The sequence below is a fragment of the Sparus aurata genome, chromosome 20, assembly GCF_900880675.1.
Source record: "Sparus aurata chromosome 20, fSpaAur1.1, whole genome shotgun sequence".
Taxonomy (NCBI): domain Eukaryota; kingdom Metazoa; phylum Chordata; class Actinopteri; order Spariformes; family Sparidae; genus Sparus; species Sparus aurata.
The window spans coordinates 9,773,938-9,788,737 of record NC_044206.1 but is presented as its reverse complement, the minus strand read 5'-3'; the positions used below and the strand labels follow the sequence as shown (position 1 = coordinate 9,788,737).

The 14,800-nt window shown below is 42.2% G+C and overlaps 1 protein-coding gene across 1 annotated transcript in view; it reads right to left on the bottom strand.

Annotated features, from left to right (window-relative positions):
• Positions 1 to 14,800, bottom strand: part of snx29 (sorting nexin 29) — a 151,864-nt gene that overhangs the window by 17,582 nt on the left and 119,482 nt on the right. Inside the window, exon 19 of the mRNA XM_030400820.1 lies at positions 9,009 to 9,149. Within this exon, the coding sequence (XP_030256680.1) occupies positions 9,009 to 9,149 (141 nt within the window). The remainder of the gene's footprint in view (positions 1 to 9,008; positions 9,150 to 14,800) is intronic.

Genomic DNA, 14,800 nt, shown 5'->3' with positions numbered 1-14,800 from the left:
GAACCAATACCTCTCATATAGCTCAGAGGAAACCTGTCAACTCTGCGACCCACAGACCAGATCCTCTCTGGCTGCATGGCGGTTCTGATGCAGGCTTGATGTGGTTGGCGAAAGACCAGAACTGGCGCAGACTAGCCGAAATCCTGAATGCAGGCAAGCGGGAAGCAAATAAGACCAGCTTTCATTCAAAATTAAAGTATCTCGCTGGTTTGCTGGTGGAGCGATGTTAATGTGAAGGAACAGCAGGAAACGTTGGGTTTGCATCAGAACCAACTTGACAGGGCTGTAGGTGACAAGTAGAGAATGGTACCTAGAAGTAAAACTACACTCTAAACCACCGAGGCTCAGTTTGAAGCTCAACACAGACACAAATATGTCGTGGGTTGCCGTGGTAGCCCATGCTGCTACCAAGTAGGAACAAAAAGAAGCAGCTCAGCAGCTTGGTGGGCTGCATTTGCAGGCAGATAATACACAAAAATTGCTGATAAATCTTATTGGTCAGCAGAGTGACTGTGTGGGCATTTAGAAATGGGAACAATATCAGTCAGACTGAAGAATGCTATCAGATTTTGTCTTTTGTGGCTTCTTAGCAAAGAAAACCCCCAATGTGTCCATTTGCAGCCTAGAAAAAAAACAGCAAAGACAGATAAAAGCCTCCAAAAGAAATGAAGAGATTTTTTTCAAAGCCTAAAGCGGGCGAGCGACTTGAAAGAGCCGGACGGGAGACAGTGATACAAGTGGGCAAATGAGAGAAATTGATATTGAGGGAGGAGAACAAAAACGACTCACAAACGCCTTTGGCCATAAGCCATAAAATGTGGATGAGGTGCGGCCAGTGTGAAAATCTGACAGTCAGACTCTGGGGCCTGAAAACAACACGGCTTTGATGTAATCAGCCTGGCCCCTCTCTGTCTCGGTGTTAGCATCAGGAGGGATTTGACAGGCGCAACTTGGGAACATTTAGCCTGTATGCCTGGCCAGGCCCCTGACAAATCAGCTGGTTAAGAGCTGTCTCGGGGAGTATGTGTGCGACTGTGTGTGTGTGTGTTTGTGTGTGTGTGTGTGTGTGTGTGTGTGTGTGTGTGTGTGTGTGTGTGTGTGTGTGTGTGTGTGTAAAACATTCATCTGTATTGTTGGGTTACACAGCTGGACAGTCTCGCCTAAAGCACTTGGATATGGAGAGAGGGAGAGGCTCATTAGCTCATTAGCAGGACTGAGAGACACAGATGCACAAATGAGTCAAAGAGGCGCAGTCCTGATGGTGACAAGGGCGACGGTTAACGCTGTCAGGGGTCAGCGCTGCCACTGGCTGCGGTGACATAAGCCAATTTTCTTTTAAACGCAATTAATTCAAATGATGATTCCTCCAACGGTATTTACACGACTGCTACTACTGTAGTGATAGCTTAAGGTGTTTGGTTTACAAGCGCCACAGTCAGCGACGTTAACGAAGGTTTCTGCTACACGAATCTCAAGGAGGGTTCACGTCGCAGGTTTTGATCTGCTGAATCTTTTCAAATGAGACGGTTTATTCTGATACAGTGCGTTAGTCCCAGGGTTGTCATGACAAGATACACAATATTGGGTTCACGAGAACCAGACAAGACGATATTCAAACACCATTTTTAAGAAACTTAAATGACGAAATAGTGACTGGAAAAACTGTCTTTTGTCCGATCAAAAGTCACAAGAAATGTTTTAACTTGTGATCATCTTGTATTGAATGTCACCTCAATTCCACTTTCTGACTGATGAATTTTCGGACGCAGTAAAAGACACAAACAACATGTAAGCAATGTGAAAGGTTTTGCCACAGACTCAACTGACTGGTTTCTCTCCTGTGTGATTTCTCATTAGTCTCCTCAGACCTTGTAACTGTGCATGAACTATGTGTGAGCTTCCAACTTCTAATTAAGGCTGTGTGTGGCCTTCTCACTGAACTCTTTTCCAAAAAGTGGAAAGTAAATACATAAAACCAGTATAAACAACAAAAATAAATAATTTGAATAAATAAGTCTTTATAAACAAAGTTTGTCCGGCCTTTAAGTGTTTGCACAAGCACGGCTGATATAAGTGTACAGCACTGCTTTCTTATGATGATCACGTACATTGTCTGTTACTCCTTCGCCGTTTAATGATTTAAAAGGGGGGGGGGGGGGGGGGTTCTAAGCTAATTTCGAGTTCAAACGTCAGACTCTGTCATGCTGGCCGCTCTACCACCTGTTATATACCGATGAGAAATATTGTCACGTTCTAATATTGCGAGAACTCGTGGCACAAGTCCTGCATCTATCCTGCATATAAATCTGTATCACGACCCTCAACCGTCCACTTTCCAATTCCAAAATGCACTTAACACATGATTCGACCTAGAGTCGACCCCTTTTTCCGAACTGTAATCACAGTTTTCATATTTTTCACATTCTTTTGCTTTATCATCAAAGGTAAAGTCGAGGTTACATCAATCCTGAAAGCTGCGTATCGCTCTGACCTCATTAAAGCAGAAGAACCTTTATTTATCAATGTTCTGAGAAGTACACTTAAAATGCTTCAAAGAGCCAAGTTAGGAATAAAAAAGCTCTTTGCTCAAAGAAAAAGAAACATCTTTCAAGTGATAAACTCCTTCTCATGGCTAACCGCTCAAGTGCCCCTGTTATCTATCAAAGAAAAAACAGCCAATCAGCAGCTAGGGTGGGAAGGGGTACGGACCAATCCAGTTGATGAGTGTTGCACTCCCATTGTGCTGCACATCACCTTTGGACCCAGGTTTTGTAGATTATACAACCTATATCTGTCAGGTTTAGCAAAAACTGACACAAAGACACACAAGACACACACCGAAACAGGCTGGTAAATGAACAATAAGCCGAGTGTCAAAGGCTGGTAACCAAAAATCCCAAATCCCAAAAGCAGGCGACAAAAAGGCAAGTTCAACAAACAGACGCAGGATGAAAGCGGAATTGATGTGGGGAAACAGACGAAACCAACAAAGAGCGAGGGAACATCACAGGCTTAGACACACAGGGAGTGATTAAGCAATGAGACACAGGTGTACACAGAAACAAGGTGGGAAACCAGACAAACATTTACACAAGAGGAGAAATTAAACACAAAACGGGAAATCACAGAACTATAAAAACCCAAACCATGACAACATCATAATGGTATCGATGATATCTCCAACAAATGGCTGCCTCTTCTGGATCTCTTCAACAGATTCTTTTTTTTTTTTTTTTTTGCAGAAGCACTCAAAATTGAAATCCTTTATATAGATGACAGTGTTAAATGCAGAGGAGGGGTGCCACCGCAGTATGGCACCTTGTGGCACTAAATATGGCAGCTTGTCTGCTTCCACCTACAACCCAATTGTGGGATCCAATTTTATGGAGAAAAAAAAAGAATAATTTGGCATCTTCTAAAATTTGTCTGACTCCAAACTGGCTAAAATAAGGTGTCAGTGTAAACTCCAACAGTCGCAGGATAAACATGAACAAAGTAACTCCAAGTCTCCACTTCCGCTCGAGTCTGGAGGACATTTATTTTAATTATCGGCAAGGTTCACGTCAGCACAGCGCGACCTGGAAACTGTCGGCAATGGATTTAGGTTTCTAAAATCCAAAATTCTGAAATAGAAGGCACATTTTCCTTCATTACAATGTAAAAGGTGACAATACAACAAGGGGGAAAGTCATGATGTTCACTGAAGGTTCAATAGCGTCCCTGACAGGAAGCAGGCTGAGCACATTAGGTAAAATTCATGTCCTGCCTGATGTAACATGTGATTCATGAACAGAGTTCTGGAGCAAAGCGCACATCCGGTTTACAGTTCAGTGATTCACCCTCCCTTCCTGTGTTGAGTCCTGACGCCGACAGAGGCAGGAGATTATTGAAACTGTCCAATCACAGGGCACTGGCATGTGTGACGAGTGAGTCAAGTGTTCGAACAGACAGTTTGCAAAGGTGTGTGTGTGTGTGCGCGCAGGTTAGCTAGCTGTAGCATGTGATAGGTGTGTGCGCAACATTTTCCCATTCGATTCATCATGACTTAAATCCACAGCAGAGCAGATGCTCTTTGATGACTACAGCTGTGTTTCTCTCCAGAGCTGTCAATCATTTTTAGACGTGTGTGTGTGTGTGTGTGTGTGTGTGTGTGTGTGTGTGTGTGTGTGTGTGTGTGTCTAATGATGAAACTGAGAGAGTCCTTTGCATGTAATACTACTAAGTAAGGGATGTGCATGCACACGTTTCCCCTGCTAACTGATCTCTACTGACAGTTCGTGTGTTTCATCCTTACAGCGGAGCAGATATTCACAGTGCTGTTAAAAGGCTTCTGAAGGCCTCCTCCTCTCACATCGCGCCAGGTAACTCATTCCTAACGTTTCTCCATCATTAAGGCCCTGTGTGTGTTTAATGCATGTGTATGTGTGAGCTTTGCATTTGCAAAACTCTGTGTCACTTTGAAATGGATGAAAGCGGGAAAGAGGCGGAAACACAGATAGTAGTACGAGACAGGGATGAGAATCTTCACAGAGAGGAAGACAAAAACAGAAACAGATGGACTGGGAGAGAAGATGAAACACAACAACACCTTTTATCAACACAGGTGTAGTCACAGTTCTCGACTTAATTTTTGGAGAAGCTGTCAGCTGACGCTGGCAGTAAACAAATTAATTATAATCAAACATCATCATATATTGAGTTCTTTCTATGCATTTTGTAACTTTTGGAGGACACTTCAGTGACTGTGCCTTTTAATGTTTGACTGATGCATCACTGTATGCTCGAAGAAATATTTAACATTCATTCAAAACAGAGAACCAATTATGCAGCATTTCCATTGCAGGAGAAACATGAAAAACACTGTAGAGCATGATTTTAAGTGTTGGTCCCTGATTTTTATACACACACACACACACACACACACACACACACACACACACACACACACACACACACACACAAACTCAGATAGTCTGGACCTAATCCACTGATCAGCATTTGATGGTTCATGTGCACAGCAAAGTACCAAAAAGGTAACCGTACGCATGTCTGCCAATGGCCATGATTAATGATTATTATCCTCTCCTCCATTTTTGTTGTTGTTTGTGTTGTTCAATGTCTGAAAATCTGCGGCGTGAACGACATCACGACAGTGTTAAAATCCACTCCAAAAGGCTTTTTCCACACAGCGTCACACGAAAAATCTAGCTTGAGTTTAATATTTTTTTTCCGCATCACCGCTTCAATCGAGTTGCTTAATTCGCACCGCCCAGAATGAATAGACATGAGTTTGCATCTAATCTGATTTTATCATTGACTTTGTATGTAATATAGTCGCATGAAAAAAAGCATCGCATTTGGTGTTAATTAAGCATGAGTCACAGTTAGCAGTGCTGACTAAGGCATGTATGAGCTGACCAATCAGAGGGGGGCCTAAAGAGATGACTGTTAAAACAGGGCATTTCAGATAAATGGGGAATACAAAGCTGCAGCACTGGACAGTTTGAGAAAACCGTTTCAATTTTTACATTAAACCCAAAATAAAATTATAAACCTAAAAATTAGCATAGTAAGTTTCCTTTCAATTTTTAAACACTGAGGAAAAAAAGTCATATTCAAACTCTAATAGCTCGTTCAGTTCAAAATGTACAGTTGTACTGTTGCACTGCAAATTCATTTTAAATGTAACTTTCTGAAAAAGTGACAGCCCTATAATGAAAATGGTTTCAATATTTTTCTTCTTTCAAGTTCTTAAAGGAATCAGCTTTACCAGCATTTTGGAAGTGAATGTCAATATCAATGTAACAACTATTCTTTTACATAGTCCCCAAATTTCAGGAAAACACAACCCAAATAACGAGAGTGGCCGAGTTAATCATCTGATCTCAATCTAACTGATTATTTGGCCGACTGATGGCAAATAAGGATCACCAGGAAAGATACCAGGTGTCTAATCGAAATTAGACTAAACTGATTTATTGTTTTTGCTAAGTGCAGTGATCATCAACACTTTAAAACTTTAATAACTAACAAATTAAGCTGTATTCATTGTGTTTGTATCTTTGGAACAACAGCTCTGTTGAGGCCTATTTAAAAATCCCAGCCTTCTTCAGCAGGTCTGCTCTCCACTCCACCTGAAGAAGAAGCTCTTGGCCGCTGCAGACTCTCCAAAGTACTTGTGGAGACTCACAAACAAACACTGACTGGATTGAAATAACAGGGAACTGAGAGCGGCAGGCCCGCTGATCACTGAGAAAACCACACACAATAAACACACTTGAAATACAAAACACACACTCCATGCTGCAGAGACTCAATTCTGCGGTATAAAAACATAGTGGTACATATGGAGACAGCACAGCACCTCTCGACACACGATCACACACAGAGGCAGTGTGTAGCTGCTCTTTGATGCTGCTCAGCTTCAGCTTTCACAGAGAAATTCGTGTTTTGCATGCGCACGCACACGTTAAACATACACACGCACACTTCTCCAATCTGGTACTTATCAAACTATAAGCCATAAAGCCCTCCACCTGCTACCTCATTTCATTTCAGTCTGGGCCCCCCAAGGCCTTCATCTCTGGTTTTTGTTGGCAAGTTTCTCCAAAACTTCTTCTACTGGGGTAACTCATTTCAAATAAGTGAGGAAATTATTACATTTAATTAATTTTACAGCTGGAAGGACTTCCTCATATCCACTAGTTTGTGGCGAATTAAAGATTCTCCACAGCCTAGTCTATACTTGTTAACAGCTTCAGTGTGCATGGCTTAGGTTATATACATTTAGCAAATGTTGATCTTTAGATTGTTACTACAGCATCATCCTCAGGAGAAACTGAGTCGATGTTTGTAAGTGGGCCGGACCTCTTCGCAAAAATGTGTGAATTTTTGTCCAGGGAGTGATAGGAATCAAGCACAATCAATTAAAATGTTTTTCATATTCTGATATATTCAGGGTCAAATAGGTCTGCAGATAGACAAAGACTCATTTAAAGGGCAACTCCACCAATTCAACACATTCAAGTATGTTAACAAGTCTTGAGGAGTACAACTGCATATGTGAAAAAAGTAGTATAAAGCCTTTTGTGGCTCCAGAGGAAGCCGCATGTAATCTGATAAACTCCCTTCAGTAACGTCACTGGGTGGCTAAATTGCTTTGTGGGTAATGTAGGCAACAGGTATTGAAAAGCTAGAATTGCACCCCCGTGTCACTATTGGCCTCATCATCAACAGTTTAAAAGACCCAGAGATGTCACCTTTTTTATTCCATGTATTCTTCTTACTTTTCAAAACTTGGTGCCTACATTACCCACAATGCAGTTTAGCCACTAAGTGACACCACTGGAGGCGATTTATCAGATTACATGCAGCTTTCTCTGCAGCCTCGAAAGGCTTTACACAACTTTTTCCACATATGCAGTAGTACTCCCCAAGACCTGTCGACACAATTTGTATGTGGAAAATCAGTGGAGTTGCCCTTTAATGAGTGAGTCAGGGGCTCGTATTCTAGACGGAGAAGCAAGTAGAAGTTTTTTGTCATGTACTTTAGATATGTAAGGGACCTCATGTGAATCTGCTCTCCAACGTTAAAAGAAAAAATGAATAATAAAGGACAGAAAAAGATCGGGATGAACGAGATGTAGCTAAGTATGAATGTAATGAATGAATGCGTGTTCAAGGCACGGAAGACTGCTATTTGCAACATGAGATAATTTCCTCTTGCTCATTTTACAATTTCAGACTTTTTTTTATATCTGAAAAACATACGGATACATACGGATACAGATAAAGTATAAACATCACAGTAGGTCTTGCACATTTCTGAACAACGTAAGCATTGACCATTTGTAACTTAATGCTGCCAGCATGTGTGACCTGCGTACAGTATAAGCAGCAAAAAGAAAGTACGGGACATTTTAGGTTCTGTTGACAGCTTTTAAGACAAGTGGATCAACAGGAAGATGTTCAGCTCCACACCACTGCAGCAAGGGGAAACTGCGACCACTGGATGTGAAAAGAAAACTGTTTTAAGCGACTCTGATATATTTGCTAGACTTTACAGGAAGTCCAAAGCAAGGGCTCAGCAGCGTGCGGTTCGCCCGCTTTAAAATGCGGTCAGAGAGTAACAAAGCCCGGGCTGCTTTCCTTGGAGTGGAGGCTGACTTCCTGGAGATGGTGCAAACCAATAATTCACAGAAACCTGCAGCGTAATGGGCTTTCAGAGAGCTTTCCAGGACACAATGACACAGACTGTCTACGCCTTTGACAGACACTTGCACTTCCACATGATCCCATACGGTTACACACACACCAACACACACACAGACACACACGCACACTCAACCTTTACTCTTATTTGCAGCTTCTGCGACTAAACGTTCAGACCAGACTCCAACCGTGAAAGCACAATGTCTTTGAAGGTGGGGAGTCAGACCGAAGCTTTGGGCTGTGGCAGCGCCAAATCCAACCAGCCAGAGAATCGGGGTCAGAACCAAATTAGCTGCAAAAGGTTGGAGGGAGACAGAGAACAGGATAAAAAAAAAGGGGGGGGGGGAATAGGAGTTCTAAGAGTAACTCTAAAGGTAAGTGAGTCATGGGGACCTGGAGCAGCAATTGTCCGCTGTCAGTTTGGTCTGTGTGTCAGCAACGTAGAAAAAGATGAGGCAGTGGTGTTTGACCCCATCTGATAACCACTGTAGTTTCTAATATTTGGACTATTCACTAAAACCCCTGGCGTTTTTAAGTACAACCAAAGCTTAGCAACCACAACTAGGCACAGCAAGTCTTACAGGCTTTGGATTCTTCCACATGTGAGCCGAGTTAGAGCAAACGCAGCACCTAAAGTGTTTGGAAAGCTGGGTTTTATTTCAAGTGTTTTCAAAACCAAAAAAGCAAGAGACAAAGTGTGAGGAACGCTTTGACCATGTGCTCTAAAAGAAGCTGCACGAGACAGAGAAAGACCAACAATCAGTCACACAAACAGCAAATGATTACATTTAACTCACCTTGTTCCCTATGGCTTTCTTGGGTGGGAAGTTGAAGGTGTCCACCTGTGGAAACTGGGTCCTCAGGTGGTTGTGGAGCTCCCTGAACTCAGTGTAACGTCTGTATACATTCCACTCGTTGTCCAGGATACGGATGTAGACCTGAGGACAAGAAAGACACATTTTCATCATCATCATCATCATCTTTAGAAGAAGAAGAACAAGCAGCAGTGGCGTGTCGTGACTTCACTAAATCGCTCATTGCTCAAATCTCTATTCAAATGCAGCACTGCAGAGACAAACTGAGCGCCTGTATGCTGAGTTATTCCAGTAAACCAGCACCCAGGCTTCGCCTCCCTATGAGAAGCAGACTAAACCAGGACTCAGTAATCTCACATTCTAATGGATAAGAAAAAAAAAACATTTTTCATTAAGCCCTACTGTGCCTTAAAACACAGAATATAAATGAGATGGGTGAAAGAATGACTTCCTCTCATCCTTATAAATGTACATTTTCACTTACATACTGCAACACATAAGAGGGAAAGAGTCTGTCTATAGGCATGACTGTGCTGCCACCATTTCCACGCACCATTAGCTGCTTTATTCAGACTCACGGAAGATAGAGAGAGCTGGGAGAGAGGGAAAGATGAGCCTATTACAAGAAAGAGAGGGAGAAACGGAGCGGGAGATGGGTTCCATTTTCACAGTAAAAAAACACAGAGACAAAAGGGAGAGCAGAGCAGCTTTTGAGAATTCAATTTCAAAATGCCCAACCACAAAAAAATACAGACCTGATTCAGGAACTGAAAACAGAAATTGATTTAAAAATCGACCAAATGTACCCTGGCACAGCTCCCCCCCACCAGGCAAATATGAGGTAAATAAAAAGGCAAAAACATTAGAACTGTGCCACAATGTCGAACTGCACGTTCCTTCCTGAGCTTCATCATTATCAGTAAACATGAGAAGTCAAGAAAGTAGAATGGATCGGAGAGGACTGGAGTGCGTAAACACGAGAGGCCACAACGACAGCTGCCGAACGAAAGGAGAATCTGAAAGCACAGTGGTCAAAAATTGGAAATGTTGCATGAGACAATTTAAGATTGATGCCCCTCTCACACAGTGATTGTCCAGACGTAAGAGAGAAAGTGAGCAACGTTTGAAAGCTCTCCGCAGCAGCTCTACAGCTCGCTCAACAAACATTTCTTCTCCCTTTCACAGCCAACCTAGGAGGCTGAAATACGCATGGAGGTCAAGTCTGTGGCCACTAAAATGGCCAAGTGCAAATAGTCAAAAGGTGCATAACTTCCAAATGGATTAAGAGACTTGCACAAGACTTTTTTGCAAAGGTTGGTAACGAGCCAAAGTACAGCTGATAAACTGTACATGTCAATTGACCAATTGACAGAAGTGGGCATGGCAGTAGGAGTGCAGTGGCCTGTAACCTCCTTGGTGGGTCCACCCGTGCATTGGTCCACAAAGCCATGTGTGCAGCACTATAAATAGCCTGTCATTAGTTAGGACATGAAGCCCACGTCATAAAAGACATGTGATGTCATCTAACGCCCTTTTCAAAAGTGCAGACAACCAACTGTCAGAGCTACAGCACAGGAACTCCGACACATTTTGTCTTTTGATGGACATGGGGCAGATGAGTAATGACAGTTTATTTTTCGCTTGGAGATGGTTGCTCCTTTAGCAAGAGATCTTTTGTCAGCATGTGCAGTCTGGGTTACACGGTAAACATGAAAAAAAATGTGACATTTTGGACAGCCATTAAGACGAGACAGGCAGCTGAAGCTTTGTTAGCTGTCCTAAATGTCCACCGCGCTAATACATCATCATCGGTGACAGACGCGTCTAGACACTGTTAATGTAATGAAAGGAGATCAGAAAAAAGGAACTTCACAGTATAGGGCGAATGAATGATCTAAAAGCATGTACCATCATTGAAATGGACATCTAGTGAGTAAGTGGGAGGTGAGAAAGAATACCATGTTTTTTGGGGGGGTTTTTTTCAGATCCTGTGCCGGCTTCTCAATGTCTTTATCCACTAATGTTCTCTTCTTTACAGTATCCTCACAGAATAGTAGAAACATATGCACCAGGGGAATAGGATTTCTATATAGTGTCACACTATAGGCACACTGTAATCATGATCCAGTTCAGTTAGCTACATGTGCAAATTAATTGCACCTAAGGCAGCTACAGTATGCTGACCTTTTTCATGTTATAACATGTTTTAATCTTTTATTAGTCCAGCACTTTAAACAGTCTGTCTTAGGATGTGCGCAACTACTAACGATACATTGTTTATATAAATGGTGCAAACACATACTTTATATACTGAATGAGAAGTTCTTTCTGATCTAAAGACAAAGAAATCAAATCAGCTTCTTTGGAAGACACACTCGCTGCAGGTGACAAAAACATACCGCGTGAGGTGAAAGCTTCAGGCGCACAGTGGGAAATGATTACAGTTTGGCACACATTGCACTGAGGCTACTTCTTCATAGTTACAGCTGTTAAATCCACACCCGCATACACAGAGATACACAGTTTTTAGATTTGATGTGACTGACATTGCGAATTAGCTCCTTTTAAATCCAGAACTTGCTGGAGAATCATGGGGCTCCGTCGTTTGCTCACTGCAAAGCGGTACACGCGAAGCGCAAGTGTTATTGCTAGTTCATGCCAACACAATTGTCACTGTCAAGGTTAGCGCCCACGTTGCGTAAATAGCAAATGTACTTGCATTTACTTGTGCACCCCTGGGCGTGTTGGTCCAAAAAAGAGGTGCGGTCAGGCGCACTGATAGCACTTAATCATACTGAGACAACAGAAAGCGACAGCGACCACAGACCAACAAAAAGCTAGTCTGAAGTCAGAGGTGCAGTCTGTATTTTCTGTTATTTAAAGAGCGCAACATTCAGATGGTAAGCTGCGCCTACACAGGCAGGTTCACACCGTGCATATGCTCTGATTTTATGATTTGAAAGGCTGCTTTCTGTTATATTAAACATTTCAGTGAACACAATAATGTCACAACAACAAATATCGTGGCACATTTAATCAGCAAAACTGAAAGCCGTAGTTATAAACTCTACAAAGGAAACAGAACAAAACTTTTAGTTCTGAAATACATATGTTTAGACAAGACAGCTGCTTTACGCTGAGCTGAGATCCACAGGCACACACAGGGACACACAGCAGCGCTCCTCCTCTTCCTCCTCTTCAGTTAAATAGCAGTGTATTTTCTCACATAGAGTCAAACAGAGTTGTTAATGGGACAGATGTTTGTGACATGGCGGGGCAGAGGGTCCAGGAGTCGACAATCACATTTCTGTGCCTCAGTGAAGACTAGTGCCACTGTTCAATATGCCCCAGGTCCTGGCACATCTGGCTCTTAGTGGGAATAGGTGCTGACACTCTGATTGGTTTAAATTATGTTCTGCACTAAACACAGGGATGAATAATTCAGAGTGTAAATAACACCCCTTCGCGCCATGTGCCCCACTTTGCACCTAGACTATCCACCGCTTACCTTACAAAATGCACTTGGACATGCCCTAAATGCACTAGTGCTTGGACTTCATGTGAAGTGATATGGTCCGTCTCAACGGGGCCTGTAATGTTTTCAACTTTTTCTCAGTATCAAAGTTATTCATTGATAGTTTTCAGTACACCCACATTACCACTGCAAACAGGAAGTACTAGTAGATAATTCGGCATACTTTTTGTGGTGTCAACTGTCTTTTTCGTCTGGGAGGGTGCACAGTGGCAGACATCTCTTAGTTACTTGTATGAAAAGCAGCTGCTCCAAAGGAAAGATGGGGAATCTAGTAAATGACAGTAGTTGTTGACAAGATCGAAGGAGACTAGGCTGCTAATGGACTGGAGACCTGTCATCTCAGCACTTTGTGTCTGACCTACAGAAGCACATCTAAGTTTTTCCCCACTTCTTCTTTTGCAAGTTAAGAGAAGGACTGACTTGGTGTGGTCTGTGGCTATGTGTGGCTATGTGTGTGTGTGTGTGTGTGTGTGTGTGCTATGCTTTCTTGTAGCTTCTTTTATAGCTGACTAAACTGGGCCATCACGCATTATCCAGGACATATCACAGCATCTTTGGCTTTATTTTGGAATTCTGTGTACACAGATATATTGAGCACTTGGATAAAGAAGAAATTAAAGTTCTGGCATTTTCAGCTTTTGATGGATGACCAAATAAAGACAAAAAAGGCAAATGTCAGCAAGTGAATTTGGCACCTACAGTACAGGTAAACACATTTTTCGCATATCACCTTGATGAAATTTTCATAACTCTCAACTTGTAGTGTTATATCTGTTTAAAAAAACATTCTAATATTTCGATCACCTTCATAATCTCACATGCGCTTTGTACAAACACACGGGGAAGATGAATTTAAAGAAGTACACATCTGCCTGCTGTGCATGTATGCAGGTGAAGTATCTACCTTTTCCATTACTGAGTAAACAAGCTGTTCTCAGAGGACAATAAGGTCCCCAGAACACTGTTTGCAGCTAGAGAGGTGGCGGGGTCCGCCAAATACAAACAAAGTAAAACAGTATGAAACTGTGTTGTCCTTTAAGGCCAGTTTGTCTATTAGGTTTATTCAGTCACAAAAACAAATGTTTGTTTTGAAAAAAAAAGATCAGTCCAAAAATATCTTTCCTTTCTGATTAAAATGTATTTCCCAAAACTACATAGTGCACCTTTAACTTCTGACACGATCCACTTGACCTGAAGACCAAGACCTAAATGTAACAGTTGAACGAGTCTGTGCGACGTGGTATCCTGGACTAAAATGTAGCTTGAGTCAAACTGAGTAATCCTCATCAGAATTCTACATAATCCATAATGAATATACTGCACATCCTGCTTCAAAGACCAAACTCTTCTCACTGTATGAACCAGCCACATGTAGCCTCTCGGGTCTGAATACACATTAGGCGCTGTATTAACAAAGATGTGATGATAGAGCGGGCCCCACAGTGTCTGTAGTTTCTCAGACATCGAACGGCTCCACACATATGGCAGTATTAGCACAGCGAGCTTAATCCACTTTACACCGTTTCATTGGCATACTTATTTATGGCAACACATTAGCCTCTGCACACAGCTACCAGCTCTCTCCTCCTGACTAATCACAAATAGTCTTTCATTATCTCCGACAAAAATCTTGGCAACATCCAAACTGCAGCATCCCTGAATATTTGAGCGCCCGCGCTTTGATATCTCGAATGAAAGCCGTCTTCAAACGGGGGACGGGGGGCTCTAATCATGGTTCAGAGGGACCTTGTGGAATAAAGGGTTGATGGGTTTTGGCTGTTGTTGAAAGCTCCACAGTGATGGACACAGTCCTATTGTCAGTGTTTAAATGGCTTATGAGAATATCTGAGAAAGCATAATAAAATGTGTGATGAAGAAATAACCTCAATGGTCGACATAAGAAGAAAAATCCACCTTTGGTCACTTAAGTATCATCAATTTAAGATGCTGCGAAAGGTTTTCCTTGCAGCCAAGTGCTGTAATTCTCCAGTATACTGATTTTTCTCCCTAAAAAATGGACTCACCCAGTTCAGGTGCAAACTCAATGCATTCAGCTTCACATTCAGCCACCCACATTGTAGCAAAGTGAAGGTCAAGAATAAGAGTAAGTGCTGCTCCTTAGTCCTTACACCACAATTTCTTATTGACTAACAGCATCTTTCATCTATTGAGACTAATGTAGGTGCACAGAGTTGTCCCTGCCTCTTGCACGATGGATTTCTCACTCTATGATACTAAA